We start from the raw sequence: 23,116 nt of genomic DNA on the forward strand, positions 1-23,116 counted from the left end.
TCTAATGTCCTAACTATATATTTCATCCAATAAAAATAATATTTGATACATGTATTTATTTTATCCAATAAATTCTATTACAAATATATACATGTTAAATTCACATCTATACATAATCAAAATAATATTTCTTAAATAATGGAATGTGCGTTTTAAGTTAATAATAACAACATATATGTAATATATATGAAATTAAAATAAAATATTAAATACAAATTTTAAATAGAAATACATCTGATTGAAGATAGTAAATATAGTCTAATTACTTTCAAGCTTGTATTGTGATTTTCTATGACACATTAAAATATTATAATTTATTTTATCTATTAATTATTTCTCCAACCGAATTAGCATTTAACTTGTGACATTTGCTTAATTAGGGGCTAAAAAGTCTGTAAAGGTATAACAACTTGAGTGAATTTTTTTTGAAAAATAGTAAAATTATATGAAAATTAAAATAAAATTTTCTCTAAAATGGTAAAGTAGATGTTTTGAGTTTTTAATTAATTCTATTAAAATATATTTTAATAATTTCTCCAACAAAATTAATTTGCGATTAACTGACACTAAGTTGATAGAGATAATCGGAATCCAAACAAGATAAACAATAAAAAGAACATACAGTTAAAACGAAAGTCAGCCATATCTATATATAGCATAAGCAAACTACCAAGACAGTTACCGTCTCTCTCGCTGTTCCCCTGCATTAAAATCTCTGTCTTTTTCACTCATTTCTTTCTCTTGAAAACACTTTTTCCCATATTTTCTCTTCTTTGTTCACATTCCTTCAATTCCCAGAATCTTTATATCTCTTCTTTCAGGTACATAATCTCTCAATCTCTCCTTCTCTCCCTTTCTTTCTTCTACGTATATCTTTCTTCCCCTGTTTTAAGATTTCAGGTTGCTTTTACAAATAAACTTCCAGTTAAGTTTTTATAACCCCACGTAAAAAGTAAGACTTTCTTATGCAGTTTATAACAACAAATTCATTTCTACTGTATTTACCTCTCAAAAGCTTTTCTTAGAACCGTTGATACTTCATATTATCTTTTAGCTGCCTCTTGTTGGTGACTGTATCATTAACAAGATAGCCTAGATGATGCCGGAAAATCAAAGGCATCCGACGGGACAGGAACAAAGTCCAGCTTTGATCCAAAACTCAGGTATGCTGTAATATTCAAGTGTATATGTTTCTCATGGAACCAAATGGCTGAAATTACCAATCTTGAGGGATCTGTTTTTGTTAAGGCCAAGGCAAGTTTGAAGAAATCATCATATACAATGAACTAAGGAAACAATTGAAGCATGTTTCCCTAGCTCTGTTTAAAGAACTAATCCGGCGTTTCGCATGGCGCAAAATCGACTGGAGAAAGTTGTTTCTTGCCGGTGCAGTTATGTCAATAGCTGGGATAATACTCCCAACCTTTTTACTTGCTTATCACCGGAACAGCCGGTCCGAATCTCCGAATGGTACCATGCATTTTAGCAAGAACTTGACAGAGGCAAGGTTGGATAAATCTCAGCTGGTTACAAGTGCTCCCTTTGTTTCACTGAATTCATCTATCGAAGCTAAAGAAAGCGCTAGAGTTCTTCGTATGAGGCAAAACAGGAGGAAAACGATTGATGTACTAAAGGTTGTACATCCTCCCCCTCGTAGATCGGTGCCCCGTCACTTACAGGTGAAGATCTTAGAGCTGTTTTATAAAAGTATGATCAACAGATGGTATTGATAATCTAAACTATAGTGTCATGACTTCTGATTCAGAGATACCTTCAGTCATTATCATCTCATGAGGCTCTTCTTTATGCTAAAAGGGAAATCGAGCATGCACCATTAGTCGGGAACGTAGGCAATGACTCTTATCTGTACGCTCCGGTATTTCGAAATATTTCGATTTTCAAAAGGTATGGTACATTCATTTCATAACAGCAACTGTGTTCTTATGGTAATAATGTATAGAAATTCAAATTTCTTGTCTTAAACTATTAGGAGCTACGAGTTGATGGAGATGATACTTAAAGTCTATATTTACCGTGATGGAAAGAAGCCCATTTTTCATCAACCTCGTTTAAATGGTATTTATGCTTCTGAAGGATGGTTTATGAAGTTAATGGAGGCAAACAGGGAATTTGTTACAAAAGAACCAGAAAAGGCTCATTTATTTTATCTGCCATATAGTTCACGCCAGCTAGAGTTGGCACTTTATGTCCGGAACTCGCATAATCTCAGACCACTTTCAAAGTTCCTAAGGGACTATGTGAACATGATAGCCTCAAAGTATCCCTTTTGGAACCGTACACATGGATCTGATCATTTTCTTGTTGCTTGCCATGATTGGGTACAGTTGTCTGCTTTCTTCTTCAATCATCTACTGAACATGGTCATTGTTTGGGCAGTCGGAGCGCCTGCAAAACAAAGAACCGAGCCCCAGCTGTGGTGCTCCGTTCTTTGTTTTGCAGACAGTGACCACCTTTACTGGACCTCAACAAACAGATCATTTTTATATATGTACATGCATGTGGAACTTCAAAATCTCCTCTAACCTGCATCTTAACCATTAGCAGGGTCCTTTCATAACCACGGAGCATGTGGAACTAAAAGATAACGCCATAAAAGCTCTATGCAATGCTGACCTGAAAGAGAATTTCGTTGCTGGAAAGGATGTTTCTTTACCAGAAACTGCCATAAGAATTGCCAGTAAACCTCTTAGAAATATCGGTGGTGGGATCCGAGTTTCGCAGCGCCCGATCCTTGCTTTCTTTGCTGGAAAAATGCATGGAAGGGTCCGTCCCAAACTTCTCAAGCATTGGCTAAACAAAGATGCAGACATGAGAATCTATGGTCCTTTATCGCGTCGAGTTTCTAAAAGCATGAGTTATGTTCGGCATATGAAATCGAGTAAATATTGTATATGCCCTATGGGATATGAAGTGAACAGCCCTCGGATTGTGGAGGCTATATATTACGAGTGCGTGCCAGTGATTATTGCAGACAACTTTGTCCTACCTTTAAGTGAAGTCCTAGAGTGGAATGCATTTTCTGTGACTGTGGCTGAAATCGATATTCCGAAACTAAAGGAAATTCTCTTGGCTATTCCATTGAAAAGGTACCTGCAAATGTTAATGAATGTGAAGATGGTGCAGAAGCATTTTCTATGGAATCCAAATCCAATGAGATATGATCTGTTCCACATGATACTCCATTCTATATGGTATAACAGGCTGAACCAAATCCAAATTCCTCAGTCCTAGCTAGCTTTGATAAATGGGAACATTTTGCAACAAAGATGGATAGCTCCAAAGGGCCAAAACTAGTGACTAAGCAGAAGGCATCAGCTGACACTATTTGAAGGCTTTTATTGCCTAAGGAGCTGGTCCCATCACCCATGTTCAGATATCAGTGTTTGGAGCTGGATACAGTAAGGCAGATGCTATGCCAGAATGTGTATTGTTGATACAGAGTGTATATGACATGATATGAATATACCAACATGTTAAAATTTGTAAAACACAAATTATCAATAACTGTATAAATATAAATATCTTCGACTCAATCATGACATAAATAAAGTTCAAACACCACATAAATATGTGAATTTCAGTAGCTAAGTACCTCGACCAATTATATTTGACGTTGACCTTTTAAAACCCTTTTGGTCTCAAAATTCTTGGAGCAAATCAACTGAAAATTGATTCAAGAAATCTACACACCAATAATTGTTGTTTTTTTCTTCGCTTCAAAAGTTAGGCCAAGAAACATTTGGTTATAGCCTAGAAATTTAGACTCAGAACATCTCTTTATTTATTTATCCAAGGAAACATGTTAATTACAAACTTATTATACCATTGCTAATGGATCCTGTTGATCATCAAGTTCAAGGAACTTATTCACCCAATCCAAACTAAAGCAACCTTCCGTTGTGAAGTCAAAGAATTCGTCCACATCAATGCTGAATTCAGAGTTTTCAATTTCATCACTTCCTTTTACTACCTCTTCTTCTTCCATCTGGACAGTTTCCCATGCTTTGTGAGGCACAATTTGTTCCGAGGAGGAAGTTTGTTCTGTTCTGACATCATGGTTTATTATTTTCTTGCTCAAATGGGAATTCCAGTAGTTCTTAATTTCATTGTCTGTTCGCCCTGGAAGTCTCCCAGCAATCAAAGACCACCTGTTCCCCAGCAGTTTATGAAGCCTAATAATTAAGTCCTCTTCTTCATCTGATATGTTGCCTCTCTTAATGTTAGGTCTCAAGTAGTTCAACCATCTCAACCTGCAACTCTTGCCGCATCGATTCAAACCTATACATCAAAACAAAATAACCCGTTAATTCCAATGCTCCAAAAAATGGAGTTTCTCTTCAACAGAAAGTAAATTACCTGATTTAATGGCGATTGTTTTCCATCTCTTTGCGCCATGAATCTCAATATATTTAGCCAATCTTCTATCTTCCTCAGCTGTCCAAGAACCTTTGTTAAAAACCCTTTTGCTCACTCCATCCTTCTTTGGAGCCATTATTAGCCGACAGTGAGAAGAGGCAAAGAGTGAGAAGGGAAGACAGAGATGATTAGTGAGAAACAAGGGAAGGGAAGTGAATGAGTATAAAAACATGGAGAGAGTTTGGCGGTTAATGAAGCAGAGAATTGAATGGTCAGTGAGTGAGTCCTAGATATCTACCCTTCTTGGCAAGCCTAACATATACGCTCTCAACTACCAGTTCTGTTTGGACTTTGTCAACGTGGCAGTACCAACCCTTGTGGAATTTTTAGTTTGTTTTATTCTCTGATTCATTCTGAAAAAGAAAACAAAAAGAGTTATGGTAAAATAAGTTGGATTCACTTGGTAAAGCTGACCGATGTTTCAGTTTTGGACAGGCCGGACCAAAACCCAATTCTCAACAACTACATGCAAATACAATTTTGGTTAAAATTAATAGGTTGGGCCGGGCTAAAGCTTAGTTTCAATTTTTTTAAAGTTCAGGCCTGTTTTAGACCCAGCCGGCTCAAAAGCTGTTTTATTATTAAAAATAAATAAAATATTTGTTGGGGATTGACTTGATTAAGTAACGAACAAGTAAAAAAAAATAACGGAAGAAATTAAGAAATTAAATATACAAATTTAACGTGAAAAAACCCTCTAAAGAGGATAAAAAACCACTGGCAAAGATAATTTTACTATAATGACAAACGAACGAAGAGTACAAAAGATGGAGATAAAAACTAAACCCCGAAACTCGAAAATAAAGAACCCTCAAAACGTAAATACAAAATTCTCCAAATGTGTTATGAGTTCTAATATTTTAATGGGTTTTTCTAAGGTTGTAAAGGAGCCTATTTATAGGCTAAATTCGTAGGTTAAATAATAAAATAATCTAAATTAATTAGAGTTCGACTGAAATAAATAAACAGAGTTTAACTAGGAGAATATCTCTCAAATTTAATTGAAATATGAGACATACTCAACAAAAATCCACATTGACTCATATTTCTACAATGCCATCTTTGTTAAAGTCCACCACAGGCCTATCTTGAACTATGCAGGAAATTAACCAAGCCGAATCTGTGCAGGGAATTAACAAGTCGACTTGTGCACTGCCAAATCAAAACTAACTCGAGTTTGATTTTCACGAACATAGTGCCCTAACTTTTCAAAACTTGTATCTAAAAGAGAACATTTCTTCAACGAAATGGTCTGATAACATATTAATTTGCATGTTATTTTGTGTTTAATTCGGTATATTTTTGACTTGATCCCTACTAATTAGTACTTTTTATGTTTTAATCCTGTCAGGAATGCAATTGGGACGCTAAGAGATAAAAATGAGCAGAAGAGGACCAAATTAAAACAAAATCAACAAAATGATGCCGAATAAAAAATATGGAGAAAGCCAAGGACTCATTAGAATTTTTGACTTTATAAAAAGCCAAAAATAGAAATGAGCATGAGCAGAAGAGGACCAAATTAAAACAAAAATCAACAAAATGATGCCGAATCAAAAATATGGAGAAAGCCAAGGACTCATTAGAATTTTTGACTTTGTAAAAAGCCAAAAATAGAAATTTCTATTTTATTTTTTATTTCATTTTGATTTTATATTAAATTAGTTAAAGCCAAAAATAGTAAATTCTATGTATATAAATAGGGCCTTAGTGTTCTTTGGAAAACAATCAATTAATTCTGTACTCCTACTTCAATTTGGAATAGAACTATATATTTTATTTTTCAAATTGGCGTGAGATTTTGCTACTTTCCTTTGATTTTTTCTTGCCTTTCCAAATTTGGTTCGATTGCTCTCCAAGTACACTTTCATGCTTTACTAAATTCCATCTTAGTTTTAGGCCAATGTTCTTTCCGGTCAGGAATCGTGAGATAAGTATTTGTACTAAAAATCCTTCCAATCGGTATACATATTTTTCCTAAGTATCGGGATTGACAACTCATCCCTTAAGGTTAACTTGATTTCAAGTTAAAAAATGCACGTTGGGTTGAAGTCGTGTTTGTTGACAGTTGCAGAAACGAGTCGGCCGTGCTGTATTCGGATCTCCGAGTACAAATCAAGGAAGAAGTGATCAGGTTTAAACGACCCACGCAGTTAAGGCCGTTAATTCAAGTTGGGTTCTTCAGAGCGCAAGGCTGCCGGAATCTTGAATCGAGAAACACGTATATCTCGGTTAGATAATTGGTAAGGGTTGGTTTGCAGGTCATACCGGGACCAGCTACAAGAGGAAGAATTGATGGTTAGGACGTTCTTAACTGCTATAACCAGCTTATCGTTTGGAGGAGAAGATTAATTTTTCGAGGATCGATTCTTAACATGGACTTTACCAAGTCTAAGGCTAAGGTTTATTATTTTTGTTTGCAAAATTCTGAGTTTATTTCCAATTTACATTTACTTTCAATATTAATCAATTGTTTATTTAAGCTGATTAGATTATTTACTTTCTTAAACATTCTCAAACCTCCCCGATTTACTTTTTTATTTTTGTAGGTACGTTTGGAGTCGTGGGCACGACTCTTGGCACTACCCTTGAAACGACGAATATTTTGTTCATAAGTGAACACATAAGTTGATTATGACATCCAATCCTTGTGGACTCGACCCTACTACCACTCTTTACTACTTTTTAGAGTTATTTTAATAGGAATTATTTTTGGTGGTTTCGACACCCATAAAATTTTGGCGCCGTTGCCGGAGGTTGGAGATATTATTCTAATTTTTGTTTGTTTACCTTATGACCAGATTAGAACCGGGAACTCTACAGTTTGAACCAAAAATTGAAAAATTGGCCCGACAATTGCGAAGAGAAGCTATACTACGTGGTAAACGGCTACATCCCAGATTCGAAACCATATCATACATTGAGGAAATTTTCTCGTTCAAAGAACCAAACAAGATGGCTGAACAGATGATATGCCAACTTGCGGCGGCACCGGATGAACATCAACCCTTATGTATAACCTATCCGGCAGGAGGAACGCCGTTTAAGTTAAAGTCGGGTTTGATCCATTTACTACCCACTTTCAATAGATTACAGAACGAAAATCCACACACTCACCTTAAAGAGTTCCATATGGTGTGCACAAGCATGAAGCCTCAGGGTGTAACTGAAAACCAAATCAAACTTCATGCTTTTCCTTTCTCACTAGCTAACTCTGTTAAAGAGTGGCTATTTTATTTACCTCCAAGATCTGTCAACACATGGTCTGACATGTCTCTTTTGTTTCTTGACAGGTTCTTCCCTGCAGCTTAAGCGGCAGAACTAAGGAAGGACATCGTAGGAGTCTGTCAGAATGAGATTGAACCGCTTTACGATTACTGAGAGCAATATAAAAAGTTGTGTGCAAGTTGCCCACAACATGGACTGACTGAACAATCACTCTTGTAGTATTTTTATGAGAGTTTGCTCCCGATGGAAATGAAAATGATAGATGCTGCAAGTGAGGGGCACTTGTTAATATGACGCCTCAAAGAGCAAGAGAGTTAATTTCAACAATGACTGCTAACTCTCAACAATTCTGACCGGCCAAGGAACCTATGAGACGAGTTCATGGGTTAAGTTCTCTATCTCTAAAAGATAAAATTAATAAGTTGACTAACGTTGTTCAAACTTTTCTTGCAGATAAAACGGGTCCAGCACAGTTGTGCAAAATTTGCTCTAAGCCAGAAGATCCGACGGACTTATGTCTGATTTTACATGAGGATTCAACAGAACAAGCAAATGTCGTCGGAAACTTTCCAGGACCGCTCCAAAGACGATATGACCCCTACTCGAACTAGTAAAATGTGGGGTGGAAAGATCACCTGAATTTAAATTATGGGCCGAATCCTCGGTTCAATCAACCGCGACAACAAAAGCCGTCTCTAAATCTATAACTAAACCGTCCCCGAAACAGGGTTACAGAGCATTACCGGACATATCGGACATTTACAATTAATATACACATAAATACCAACACAACCAGATACACTCATAATTTTCCAAATTTAAACATTTACATATTATTCAATATTTAATTTTATTCAAATATCAAATTTCATCAAATAAATCAATTTCATACCAAATTAATCAAATTCTATTATATATCATAACCAAACCTAAATCTATTTATTTCATCCTTACATTTACAAATTCAAAATGACACATACATAAGACACCTTAGGTACATGCCTTTACCAATAATTAACACACTTTACCTTATTGAATTCAGGATTGGCCTGAGATGCTGATTCAACGTTCTATCTTTACTTAACCTACGCACGAAAACAAACCGTACGCTGAGTATAGGTATACTCAGTGGTATTTTTATCATCTGAACACTTAAACAATTATAAAACATATTAATTTATTATATATTGAACTTTTCAAACTCAATAAGCATTCAAACATTCACTTTCCAACCAATGTTTTGGTCTACTTTAAATTCAAAATCATTTATTATTTTTCAATAGCAATTAATCAATCAGTAATATTCATTAACGATCAGTCAATCAGAATAATTATTTATTTAGTAATAGTCAGTTATTCAGTAACAATAAATTATTCAATAATAATCAGTTATTCAGTATCAATCAATTGATTGGTTATCCAGTAACAGTCAATTATTCAATAAAAATCAGATATATAGTAACAATTAAATTATTCAGTAACAGTCGATCTTTCCAGTTCCTTTATTTACCCCTATTAACATGACTCGGACCTAGACGAATACACGGATCGAACCAACACACCAGTATGGCACATATTGCCTCATCGACCAAAGCGGAACGATAATAAGAATAATAATAAGATAAATGCGATACCCGAGTACTTCATCGAAATAAATCTAGAATAGTAATAAAGATAAAGATGCGGTACACAGAGTACCTCATCGGAACAAATCCGAAACAATAACAGAACAATATCCGACACACAAAGTGTTGAATTGGTAACAGTAACGGTAACAGTAACAATAGTCGGCACATAAGTTCCTGATCAGTAAACTGACAAAACCCGTACTCTTCCATATCCTATGGTATGCCAACTATATCCGACTAGCCCGACTAGTTAATAGGGTATTTAATTCACTTTTCAATTTTCAATTAATTCATATTTTAATTAATTAACTATATATTTTCAATTTAATATAATTCCATTCACTTTTCACTAATAAATATTCAATTTCACAATAATCACATTTTCTATCAATTTCATCACACTTTCAACTACATATATTTTCCAATATAACAAATATTTATTATTCAATTTCCACATCAATATTCATTTCAATTCAAACATTCACATATATTCATAAATCAATTCAATATAATCAATATTCAATCCAATGCAAATAATCATCTCAAAACACCTACTACATATATATTAAATAATAAATCCAACAATTTAAATATTAAGTTCGGATTATAGAAAGACAAACAGTATTTTCTCTAGCTAACTCCCGTTGTCTTTGCCATTTTTCCTTGCTTAGCCGAGATTTCCTGAAACAACGTTAGCTATTAAAACTTCAAGCTTCAAACCTTCAATTTTACCTTTTCATCTTTCTTATCTCTTTTTCTTTCTTTCTTTCCCATGCTCTTTGTTTCGTCTCCTTCTATTCTCTTTTCTATTCTTTTATTTACTTTCTTTTAATCTACAATTCAACTTTCATCTTTTATTCAATTTAGTCATTTTTCCTAATTCCTCTTAATTAATCTAAATTCACTTAACTAAAGCCTAGTTAATTACTCAATTAACTTTATAATTATTTTTAATAAATATTTTCTAATCTATTTTTCAGAAACAGAGACCCGAAAATACACTTTTCCTATAATTTTAAAGTTCGGGTCGTTACAGAATCAACAGTTACCACCCCTAAAGTTATCTTTAGAAGCCATAGTTAAAAGGCTAGCCAATAATACTAAGAAATTTCAACAGAAAACTGGCATGTATTTTCAGGAGTTGGATAAGCAGGTGAGTAAGCTCGCACTCACGGTTAGTCGTTTGGAGTCTCAAGGTAAGCTACTGTCCCAAACTGGGCCTAATCCTCAACATAATGTAAGTGCTATGATGTTGATGAGTAGGAAGGTTTTGGAGCCTGTACTTGGCACGAGTCGTGCCTACGACGCTAGTCAAGATAAAAAGAAACTTGACACAAGGGTTCTACTAGAGTCAATACCACAAAAATCATTTGCAGTACCACCTCTGTTTCCTGGAATACTAGTCCAATACAAGAAGGAGTGAGAAAAGAAGGAGATCCTCGACACCTTTCGAAAGGTAGAAATCAACATACCTCTTCTTGATGCGATTAAACAAAGTCCACGGTATGCAAAATTTTTAAAAGAATTATGCACAAATAAGAGGAAGCTCCTGGGTAATGAAAATGTGAGTGTCGGAGAAAATGTCTCCGAGGTTTTACAAAGAAAAATACCACCTAAATGTAAAGACCAAGGTATGTTTTCCATATCTTGCAAAATAGGTAGTGTCGGTATTAAAAAAGTCATATGTAACTTAGGCGTATCAATTAATGTTATGCCTTTGTCAATATATAAACTACTTAATGCGGGTCCTTTGAAGGAAACATGTGTAATTATTCAGCTTGTAGATAGATCTGTAGTACATCCGAAAGGAGTGCTGGAGGACGTTCTTGTAAGGTACACGAGCTAATATTTCCCGCAAACTTTTACATTATCGATATGGAGGATGATAACTCAGCCAATTCGTCTGAGATACTTCTTTAGAGACTATTCTTGAGTACGACGCGAACGAAAATTGATGTTTGGAGTGGAACATTCACCATGAAATTTGACGGTGAAGTGGTTAGGTTTAATGTTTATGAGGATATGGGACATCCCAATGATAAGTTACAAATTGTACCTTGCAGGAATGTAGATCTCGATGTTAAGTAAGAGGAATTATTGATGATCTAAAAACCGATACGTGAAGCTGTCATGAAAGCTTCGAAATTAGATTTGAAATGTTTCCAGAATGTACAAGGATTCCGACAGAGAAAAATGTAAACTTGAACGGAGAAGCTCAAAGACACATCAATCCACTAATGAAAGGGGAATCCGGGAAAGGCTTCAAGGATAGTGGGCAAAGGTCGAAACTTTTCTACAAGAACATCCAAGTGCACGAGATGGAAAAATCAATTCTCAATGAGCCAAACAGATAACATTTATGGTTGTCGAGCTAACGATGTTAAACAAAAGTACTTTTTGGGAGGAAACCCAAATTTATTTTCATTTATTTAATTTTGAGTTTTAGTAAGATTTAGGATATAAATAAATAAATTTTTATTAAATTCATTTAATTTGATGTTTTCAGGAATGTAATGGAGGTTAGGAATTTTTTTGAAAGTCGGATAATGGTGGTGGCGTGGGCACGACATGCTAATTGGTGACAAATATTTTCCTACAAATAAAAAAACCAATATCTCTAACATTCATAAAACCCCAAAACCCAAATCCAATACCTATCACCCAACCCAAATCCACCTACCCAAATACCAAAATACCCACATAATAAATCCAATACCTAAAACCCCTTTAAGCCCAAACAAGCCCAAAGAAAAAAAGAACAAAAAAAGAGGGAAAAGGGAAATGAGAGAATCAGGCCGTACGACCTAAGAAGCCCCAAGAAAGAATGGAAAAAATGATGATGAAAATTGGGTCGGTTGAGTTGGCCCAAAATGAAAAAAAAAAGAAAAGAAGAAATGGGTAAGGTCCAAACAATAAACCCCAAAATCCTTAAACCCATTTTTTCTTCATCTTTATCTTTTTCTTCTTCAAAACAAAACCCTAACCCCCATAACCAATCCATGCCCCGTCCCCGTCCCCGTCCCCGCCCCCGTCCCCGCCTTTTATTTCTGTCACCATTTCATTACCGTGCCATCGCCACCCTACCAGTCATTGTCCCACCTCCAGTACTGTCGACGAGTAAACCACCCACTATTTTATTTCTCTTTCCTCCACTTGAAACCACCTTTTGTCGGCCTTCTTAACCGTTGAGCAACTACAGTTGGTGTCCCTCACCCTTGCGCTGCACTTTAGCCGATCGGAACCTTCATTTTTACGGCACCATGCCTCCTCTCCCATCTCATTTATTTCTTTATCTTCTTTTTCTCCATCACAAAATTCTTAAACCACCCTCTCACCACCTTAATCGACACCGAAATCGAAATCTCCAGCGTCACTCTTTAAAAAATAAGCCCAAACTGTGTCATCGCCGCCACCGTAGTGAGCAAAACCAATTGTTCATAACGTCTGCACGGAAACAATAGTTCGAACTCATAACCAAATGGCCGACAATATTCTGACTTTACTTAGTCGAAATTGACATTAATTTTCGACGCCTCCAGTCGTCGATATACCTGACGACGACTCTGAGCCTTCTCTACCCCCTCTACGCCAAAGAACTGCCCCAACGAGAACTCATCATTGACGAAGCCAGACTCCGGTCAAAACAGAACACTCGAACAGCAGCCCCGCTACCCCCGAAAGGTTGATTCTCAACCCTCATCCTGATTAACCTTTACAAACATTCATGCAGGTTGTTCGGAAGAAGTCGGGACTTCTAACGACAATGTCGAATGTCCCTCAAATGTGAACGAGTGTGTTTCCCAACGTCGAACACGATTGTCTACCACTAGAGCTCGTCGACTACTGACTCGGAGTTAGCGACACCCCTAAACAGCAGTACTGAAGCTGCTAGAAATTCAAGTCTACCCGACTCACCTGACGAATATGTTCGACCATCACGAGACAGTCAACGCAATAGACGAGGTCGTGCAAACACTATTCCTACCGAAGGTCAATTATGAGGATTTTTAGACTTTTCAACCCCAGATCATCGTGCAAGATATGACAACATCTGACAACGTCTGCTCCCGATTTATAAGTAAATCAATCTCTCTACTCTTGATATGTTAAATATTTGCGATGCTATGATTGGCTACTTTAATGCTATTGGTTGGAATTCATTTGCTAATATTTCTTGTAATGCATATTATGAGTTGATTTATGAATTCTACTCTACATTTAGCTTCAATATTAATGCCTTACGCACTGTTGAAACACATAGCATTATCTGTTTTCGTTTGCTTGGTAAGGACTTTCGGATGTCACTTTCTGAGTTTAACATTGCCATGGGTTTCGTCGACCCTGACAATGTTCAATCCGATTCCTATCATACTGCTCTGTTAGATATTCCAAGTAACTTTGATGCTCAAGATGTTTATTGTGTTTTAACTTATTCTAATAAGTTTTATAATCTGAAGACCACAAAAGACTTATTGGTGCTTGAACCTGCTTTTTTAAGGAAGAAATGACTCGTCATCTGTTCTAGCTAAGACTGAACTATTTTTTTTGTGGTGTATACATTTTGGATTTAAAGTTAATTTAGGATATTGGTTTGCATGAAATTTTCATATCGTTTTGTGATGTAATCGTCCACTAATACTTGGTTCATATATTACGAATTTAACCTCTCGATTTTTTCCCTCTGAAATTAATTTCTTATCTTTAACATGTGCATATAGAATGGACAACTTAGATAAATATTGCTTGGATTCTATGGGTTTGCTTGTCTGTACCCCTACTACGTATTATTTTGTTCCTCCAGGTACACGGACTACTCGTGGAAATATGGTTTTTCGCCAACGTCCACACAACAATGCTAGGAAGCAAGAGGAGCAACCTCTATTTGTGGAGGCACGTTTAAGTAGGATCGAAGCCTGACTTGGAACAATGGAAAACCAAGTCTCCACAATCCTTGATGTCCTACAAAGCCGTTACCCCAGACACCAACAACATAGTTAAAAGATACATAAGGAGTATTCTTAAATTTTCTTGTCGCTTGTTTAGACTACTGACTTTTATTTCATATGACACATGCTTGAGGACAAGCATCGTTTAAGTGGAGGGGTTGAAATAGTAAGTATGCATGATTTTGGTTGCATGTCTCTCTTTTGCATATGTTCAATCTTATGCTAGAATTATTCGATAGTTTATTTCGACATTAAGCCTATAATATCATTACGTAGTCAATTTGGACAATTGGGTAAATTTTGAATTAAAGTGTTCAAAGTATCTAGATTAGTCGACATTTGTGTTTTAAGGTTGATATATGTAACTAGACTTTTCATATAAATTGATTGCTTGAAAAAAATATTTGCTTGTACATAAATAATTTGCTTGTACATAAATAAATGAATAAAATGAATAAATAAATAAAGGCTCAAGTTATGAGTGAAAGATTCGAAAACGTGATTGAATTGAGTAACCGAGATAAGGTGCATGGGTTGCCATTTTATCTCGCGTAAAAAGGTTCAAGTGACAATTTGATAACTTGCAAACATTCTACTAACCGAGCCTTTAAAAAAAAGACTGTTTGAACTGTGTAACCGGGATAGGGTGCTTCGGTTATCATCCTAGTTCGCATAAAAAGGTTTGACCATGTCTAATTTTTTTTAATTAATAACGCCTTGCAAATTTTGGATTCAAACTCAATTTAGTGAAATTATTTAGTTTACATATTTCAATTTTATGACACTTGTTGATTAAACTATATATTCTGAGTATTTGTTTATTTTTGCCTATGTTTTTTGCATTGATTATGGATGTGGAAAAAAGGCTCGATTTGTAATAAATTGTAGAATAATTTCTAGTGTTTGAAGGAGTAATATGCTTGAGGACAAGTATGAGCTAAGGAGGGGTGATATAATAACATATTAATTTGCATGTTATTTTGTGTTTAATTTGGTATATTTCTGACTTGATCCCTGCTAATTAGTACTTTTTATGTTTTAATCTTGTCAGGAATGTAATTGGGATGCTAAGAGACAAAAATGAGTAGAAAATGACCAAATTAAAACAAAATCAACAAAATAAGGCCGAATAAAAAATATGGAGAAAGCCAAGGACTCATTAGAATTTTTGACTTTGTAAAAAGCCAAAAATTGAAATTTCTATTTTATTTTTATTTTTATTTATTTTATTTTTTATTTTATTTTGATTTTATATTAAATTAGTTAAGGCCAAAAATAGTAAATTTTATGTATATAAAGAGGGCCTTAGTGTTCTTTGGAAAACAATCAATTAATTTTGTACTCTTACTTCAATTTGGAATAGAACTATTCTATTTTTTTTTTCAAATTGGCGTGAGATTCTACTACTTTCCTTTGCATTTTTTATTGCCTTTCCAAATTTGGTTCAATTGCTTTCTAAGTACTTTTCTTTTCCTTTCTTTACCATAATCATCTACCCATATTCCAAAATTTACAAATCATGAACACTTCTATACTTTACTAAATTCCATCTTAGTTTTAGGCCAGTGTTCTTTCTGGTCGGGAATCGTGAGATAAGTATTCGTGCTAAAAATCCTTCCAATCGGTATTCATATTTTTCCTAAGTATCAAGATTGACAACTCATCCTTTAAGGTTAACTCGATTTCAAGCAAAAAGTGCACGTTGGGTTGAAGTTGTGTTTGCTGACAGTTGGAAAAATGAGTCAGCCGTGTTGTATTCTAATTTTCAAGAACAAATTAAGGAAGAAGTGATCGAGTATAAACGACCCACGTGGTTGAAGCCGTTAATTCGAGTTGGGTTCTTCAGAATGCAAGGTTGCCGGAATCTTGAATTGGGAACATGTGTATCTCAGTTAGATAATCGGTAAGAGTTGGTTTGCAGGTCGTACCGGGACCAGCTACGAGAGGAAGAATTGGTGGTTAGGACGTTCTTAACTGCTATAACCAACTTATCGTTTGGAGGAGAAGATTAATTTTTCGAGGATTGATTCTTAACATGGAATTTACCGAGTTTAAGGCTAAGGCTTTTTTTTTTTTTTTTGTTTGCAAAATTCTGAATTTATTTCTAATTTACATTTATTTTCAATATTAATCAATTGTTTATTTAAGTTGATTAGATTATTTACTTTCTTAAACATTCTCAAACCTCCCCGATTTACTTGTTTATTTTTGCAGGTACGTTTGGAGTTGTGGGCACGATTCTTGCCACGACCCTTGACACGACGAATATTCTGTTCATGAGTGAACACGAAAATTGATTATGACATCTAATCCCTATGGACTCTACCCAACTACCACTCTTTACTACTATTTAGAGTTATTTTAGTAGGAATTATTTTTGGTAGTTTCGATGTCCATCACGGTCATACCTTTTTCCCTCCTATGACTAAGTTACCTTCGCTCCAAACGAGTTAACTTCGACTCCCTAATGAATTAGGGACGTCTGGTTTTACCTATTACTATAGAACCTTCCAGAATATAAAGACTGTCGGTCTTTTTACTTTTTAATAAAATGAAAGCCCCATGAGACACCTTAATGTTGCTCAACTCGATGTTGATTCTGCAACCTTTCGAGTCTAAAATACTCAAGGAGATGAGGTTCTTTCGTAAATTAGGTACATATTTGACATCTGAGAGTGTCCTAATCGTCCCATCGTGTATTCTAGTTTTAACAGTACCAACACCGATTACCTTACTGGATGAATCGTTTCTCATGCGCACAACTCCACCTTCAACCAAATTGTATGTGGAGAACTATTCTCTGTTGGAGCACATGTGGAAAGAACACCCTGAATCTAGGATCCACTCAAATGTAAGCTCAAAGTTATCGCTCATTGACACTAAAAAGAAATCACCATCACTTTCGTTGGCCAAATTAGCACCAGCTACATCTTCCTCGTTACTCTCAGCAACCCTTTTATTTCACAGTTTATAACAATTTGCTTTGACGTGATCTAACTTCTTATAATAGCGGCACCTTTTGCCTTGCTTCTTTGATGCTACCAAAACAAAAGCTTGCCTATCTGCCTTGCTATACCAACCAAACTCATTGTCAAGTTTGTCTTTACTCAACAAATGATCCTTCACATCCTTGAATGAGGATTTATCTTTGTCATAAATCAGGGTCTCTCTAAAAGACTTGTATGAAGAAGGTAAAGAGCATAATAATAGTACAACTTGATCTTCATCGTCAATCTTAACCTTAACTTTTTTAAATCATTCAAAACAGTAATAAATTGACTAATGTGATCTCTAAGAAGCTCACATTCGTTCATGCGAAACATAAATAGACGTTGTTTTAACACTAAACGGTTAGCTAGAGACTTAGTCGCATAAAGAGTTTCCAACCTTTTCTACAAGGCAAATGATGTTTTCTCCATTAATACCTCTTGCAATACCCTATTCGAGACATAACTAGATTGCAGATTGAGCCTTTTCACCAAACTCTTCCTATTCTGTCTAATCTAGATTTTAAGGGTTTTTCGTGGTAACGATATTTTTCAGGTCGGTCTAAACTAGAATTGCCATCATCTAAACTTGCCACCGATTGAAATTTGTGACACCATCAAACTTTTCCATGTTAAACACTGTTACTGAAAGTTCTCAATGTCAAACATCGATTTGTGGCAGATCAGGGTGTTTCCATTTTATAAGTTATTTTTGTTACTAAAAGTTAATGGAATTAAAAGGTCAGATACTAAAATGGTGTTGGCATTTGGATCGAGTTAAACAACAAAGAATTGATTCAAACAACATAAAGAATCGAGTCAATCAACAAAATAATCGATTCAAATAAGCAAATAATTGATTTAAAACAACAAACAATTAATTCAAAAGAAACAACAATGCTTTTAGCGCTCAAGCAAATAAAAAATAGAACAAAAGAAAATGAGCTAAAAAATTTCAATTGAACAAATCTGCAAACTAATCTCAATTACTTTTTCATTCTTCAAAAAGTACTTTGTTTTTTTGTGATTTAAGAATCTCTCTATCATTGTATGAAAGTGAAGATTTGACTCTTTTTTTAATGCATTCTCTTTGATTAAAGATCTTTTTGGGTTTTCCACATCATTGTATAAGGAAAGAAATGGGTGAAGAAAGAAGAAGACTGGAAGCTTGAAGATGGTAGAAGCAGTTGAAGCTTGAAGATGATAAAATGGTGGAAGCTTTGTACAAGGAAGCAATCGGTTTTTTTTTTTTTTTGTGTGTGTGTGTGTGTGTTTGTTTGGTTGATGAGAAAATGTAAGAAAATTTGGTAAAAATTGTTTGATGAGAAGAAAATATAAGAAAATATGGTAAAATCAACACTATTATATTAACAGTTGGGGTAAAATAAATAGAAGTCTATGTGGTAAGTTGTAATTGGCGAAAATTTATTTTTTCTAATGGAACTAACAGTTGGAGTAAAACGGGTAACAATTGAATAGTTTAGGTATCAGTTTTGACAAAAAAAAAGTTTAGGTACCAATTTGGAAAAACTAGTATAGTGTAGGTACCATTTTGTTGTTTCAGCCGAGAATATATGAGTTTAATAACATAGAAATTTGTTGGTATCATTATCCATACAATAAGAATATTGTCTTGACTTGTATGGAGTAATAGTTAAAACTCTTATCAGACACATAATTGGTATTGGTTCAAACCTTGTGACCTCCATCTACTACTCCAAAATATATATAGATAATAAAGAATACTTTTATGAAGTTTAATAAAAAGAATGGCTATTTTATGAAGCAAATGTTAAAATGAATTAAAATTACCAATAAATGTTTGGTATAATAGTAATACATATTATATTTTTAAGAGAGATTACATATTTGAACCTTGGAAATAACATCGTTATGAGAGACAACTACAAACACCGAATATAGATTTCTTAAAGTCCAAACTAGTACTTTTGTAAATTTTTTTAATTTTATGTATTTATAAAATTATATTATTTTTTAATAATTTTAACCCTAAAAGCTATAAGAATTCTTTTAATTTAGCAATATGTCATGTTTCATGTATTTTAAAAATAATTAAAATAATTAAAAATATTAAAATTTTCTTAAAATTTTTAATTTTGACTTTTTATGTAGCTTTAAAAAGAAAAGTACATCGTTATAATTTCTAATTTTTTTATAATTTGTAAAAGATTCTATTTTTCCAATTTAGATTTTTTATTTAAATTTCCCACTTTTATTTAAAATTTTATTCTACATAAAAATATTTTATGTGGGCACAACTTCAAATTAAAAAAAACTTCAATATTAAAGTGAAATAACTTCAAATATTAAAGTGATAAAATAGCACAACTTTGGGAACTAAATCAACCTTTTAACTCATTCATTCCTCAAAGGAAAATTTGAGTTAAAAAAAAAACTTTTGGAAATATACAAAGAACATATTTCACATTATTCCTAGAATAATATCTTTTGAGAAATTTCCAAAAGCAAATAAGCAACATTATTAATCAATTAATTGGCCCTCTTGTGTCTCAAGCCTTTGATCAAGTCATGTTCCTTTTTCACTATTTGGCAAAGCCTTGTCCTAATGAGACCACAACAATTGCAACTAAGTTATAAAAGCGAAACAACCTGGCACAATTTTATTCTCTTATCACCACAATTATTACAAAAGGATGTTGCTCATTGTCTAACAACACTAACTAAAATTATATTTGATATGTATACAGTAGATTAATTACAACATCACTTTTCCTACAACCTCATCAATACAAGGCTAGCTAAATGATATTTTACTAAAACCTTCCGTCAACTTATAGTTTACTTTGATTGCTCAAGCACTTGTTAGGATTTGTGTTATTAGTGTAGTTATTTCCTCAATTGTAAATTAAAAATTGATTAATTTAATATTCTTTGTATGATTGTTCTCAATAGTTTTTGCACATAAAGTAAAATGATTAAACAAATGTTGGTTCCTAATTATCTACGGTTTAACTAATACTAAATTATATTGCATGGTCGATTTATAATGCAAAAAGATAACTTGTATTAGTAGGCGATCTAAATAGTCTGTAATTAATGGTGGAGTTAAATTAAGTAAATGAATCTAGTTAGGACTATTATGTCTTCTATAAGTCCAATTGTGGAGATAGATTGTCTTGGCTATCGAAGCTAGATTCACTCAAAAAATATATAGACATAGATGTTATTGTTTGGACAAAAAATATATTAAACATGACCAAAGTTAAATTAATCCTAGACTTGTTTATGGATTAATTCATTTGTAACATTTATAATGTGGGTTACTAAAATCCTAAATAAGTAAATAAACATACGCAAGTGTCACGAGCCACGAATCAAAGTCCATGATGAATGCACACAAATTGTCCCATGAAGGTCAACTGATCAAATTGACTCATTTAATCCACTTGAAATGGTTTGATTCATGGAACCCATGGAGAAGCTCATCTACTTGAATCCTTGGTGGCCCAATGAAACACTCCAGTAAAAGTAGAATTACCAGGGTAATCATTGTAAATCCTAAGGGATAAGATTGTATAGAATTTAAATTTCTTAGGGCTTTCATCTTGTAGATAGACAGTAATCTTAACCATTGATATGATTTAATCTATACCGTTGGATCTGGGGAGCTCAACTATAAATAAAGGTCTTCCCCTCATTTCTAATTATGACATTGTACTTCATTCTAGAGTAATAGAATACTTTGAGAGCATTTACTCAAACACCTTGTGAGCATTGTTTTATTGTGGCTTTTTTTGTTCTCTCGTTGCTTCTGCTTTATTTTCCGTGCCTTGGAGAATTTCCCTTGTAAATTATTACTTTGCGATAGTTAGGCTAACTAAGGCGAATTTAAAGTAAATAAATTGCCTAAGGTCGCATGGATTGCGAGACTAAAGTTTTAGTCCCGTGACACAAGTGATTTGTGTACTTTTGATATATTGAAAACCTATGCTCTCAAGGTAGTGGATTGAAAGTTGGTATGTTGTATACTTGACTTTTGCATGATATAACTTCACTCACAATATTGGAATCCTAGCTCGATAAAAAAAAAAGAAGTAAATGATATTTTCTTATTGTCATCGTGTGGATTATGAAAGTAAAACATGGTAATGGGTAATTTTTCTGAGACAAATGATTTTATCATTAAAAGTACAGTAATGGTCATTTTCATTACGAAAGATACATCAGTGATTATGAGATAAAAAGGATCAAATACATCGGTGATTATGAGATAAAAGGGATCAAACTAGGTGGACAAATTTAACCTTAAGGGATCTTGGATATCCTATAAGAGTAACACACATATGACAAGTTCATTTGACTAAAGTTTGAAATAAGTAACTTTCATAATGTTATATAATGGAGAGTTCAATCATGGTACTTTTACTAGATTAACTCCATGACTAAACTTTGTAGTAAATAAACAAAGAGTCAAAACTTAATTATAAATTATTTTAGTCTTAATCATATATCTTCAACTGGTCTCTTTGCTAGTTCAATATAACTTTAAACGAATTGCATGAAAGAATTTTAAATGAATGGACGCAACAAAAAATGAGAAATAGATTTCATGGATTACAATAAATGTATTTTCTCGAGAGGCAATTAATATAATTTTTGAATTATTATTTAATTGATTGAAGAAATCAATTAATTAAGTCTAAAGTGAAAAATTAAATCATGTACTTATCATAATTAAATTTTATTCAAATAATTAAATAAATTTATAAATAAATTCTAATATAATAAAGTCATCATGATTTTAATGAATTTAAAATAGGGTTGTGTAAATCATTTAACTAGAAAAATTAATTTAACTATTCATGCTTTGGTTTTTTATTTGAATCAAGAGATGCAACCAGGAAAAATGTGCAAGACATGGGTCGCCCTTATGGACCACCTAATTAGGGCAAGGGGTGGCAGCATGAGACTCCTTTCCCATGGACAAGCCATCAACCACATCTTTAGGAATTCTTAGTTGGATCATGACTCCTTCATTCTTAATTAATTTAGAATTAAACCTTGCATAAATTCTATATTAATATAAATTAAAAATACTTAAATAATAAGGAAATTTTTGCAAAAATTTCTTTTGATTAATTACTTCAGATGTTTGGATTATTAAATAAGTTTTTATATTTTATAATATTTTAATTAAGTCATTAAATTATTTGAATAAAAATTTAAACATGTATGGATACAAAAATTGCTATATATTAAATCTAAGATGATCAAGTAGCAGTGTATATGTGTTAAATTTTGAAACACATACTTTAAATATATTAAATGTCATATTTGTATTTTGAAAATTTAAGTAGAATATTTTAGAGGTTAAGACTAATTTAAATTTCGAGTCAAAAGTTTGGAATGTCTATGAAATTAATTTTGTATCTTTTTCAAAAGGTTAAAATGAGATGCTCAATTGACAATTTTGCCCCATTCCCTTTCCTATATTTGTGGGGGCCATTCTGTCTGCCTTGTACGGACACAAAAAGTTGCTACACATTTTTTATAATGTTGTATCTGTATTTTGTTTTTGTCCAACAAACGTAAGACTAACACGTTAATTGTTTACGATGTGACATTTTTCAACAATCAATGGTGTAGTGAAATGTGACATTGACGTCAGTTGATTGGTTAATAACTCATCAATATACATTTAAATTATAAATAAAATGTTTTATATTATTTATTTTAAAATCTTGAAAATTGAAAAAATATATATAAATCCAAAGAAACCACAAAATATAAATTTTTAGAAATTCAAGAAATATATTACAAAATTAAAAGTATATAAAAACTAAAAAATTAGATTAAAATTGTAAAAATAAAAATTCAAAAAATACATAAACATTCTAAAATATTATAA

General features: G+C 33.4%; 2 protein-coding genes across 2 annotated transcripts; one reads left to right on the plus strand and one right to left on the minus strand.

Moving 5' to 3' along the window:
- Positions 1-1,099: 1,099 nt before the first annotated feature.
- Positions 1,100-3,859, plus strand: LOC108468770 (probable glycosyltransferase At5g03795). The gene is made up of 5 exons (XM_017769626.2): positions 1,100-1,163; positions 1,249-1,679; positions 1,766-1,905; positions 1,991-2,339; positions 2,566-3,859. Exons 1-5 carry the CDS (start codon positions 1,100-1,102, stop codon positions 3,250-3,252), a joined length of 1,671 nt encoding a protein of 556 aa, XP_017625115.1. The 3' UTR covers positions 3,253-3,859.
- LOC108468886 (transcription factor MYB114) lies at positions 3,760-4,604 on the minus strand. Its single transcript, XM_017769755.2, has 2 exons — positions 4,378-4,604; positions 3,760-4,299 (listed from the first exon to the last, which is right to left on the minus strand). The coding sequence occupies exons 1-2, from the start codon at positions 4,511-4,513 to the stop codon at positions 3,839-3,841; spliced, it is 597 nt and encodes a 198-aa protein (XP_017625244.1). The 5' UTR covers positions 4,514-4,604; the 3' UTR covers positions 3,760-3,838.
- Positions 4,605-23,116: the final 18,512 nt, after the last annotated feature.

The sequence above is a fragment of the Gossypium arboreum genome, chromosome 8 (assembly GCF_025698485.1).
Source record: "Gossypium arboreum isolate Shixiya-1 chromosome 8, ASM2569848v2, whole genome shotgun sequence".
NCBI classification, from domain to species: domain Eukaryota; kingdom Viridiplantae; phylum Streptophyta; class Magnoliopsida; order Malvales; family Malvaceae; genus Gossypium; species Gossypium arboreum.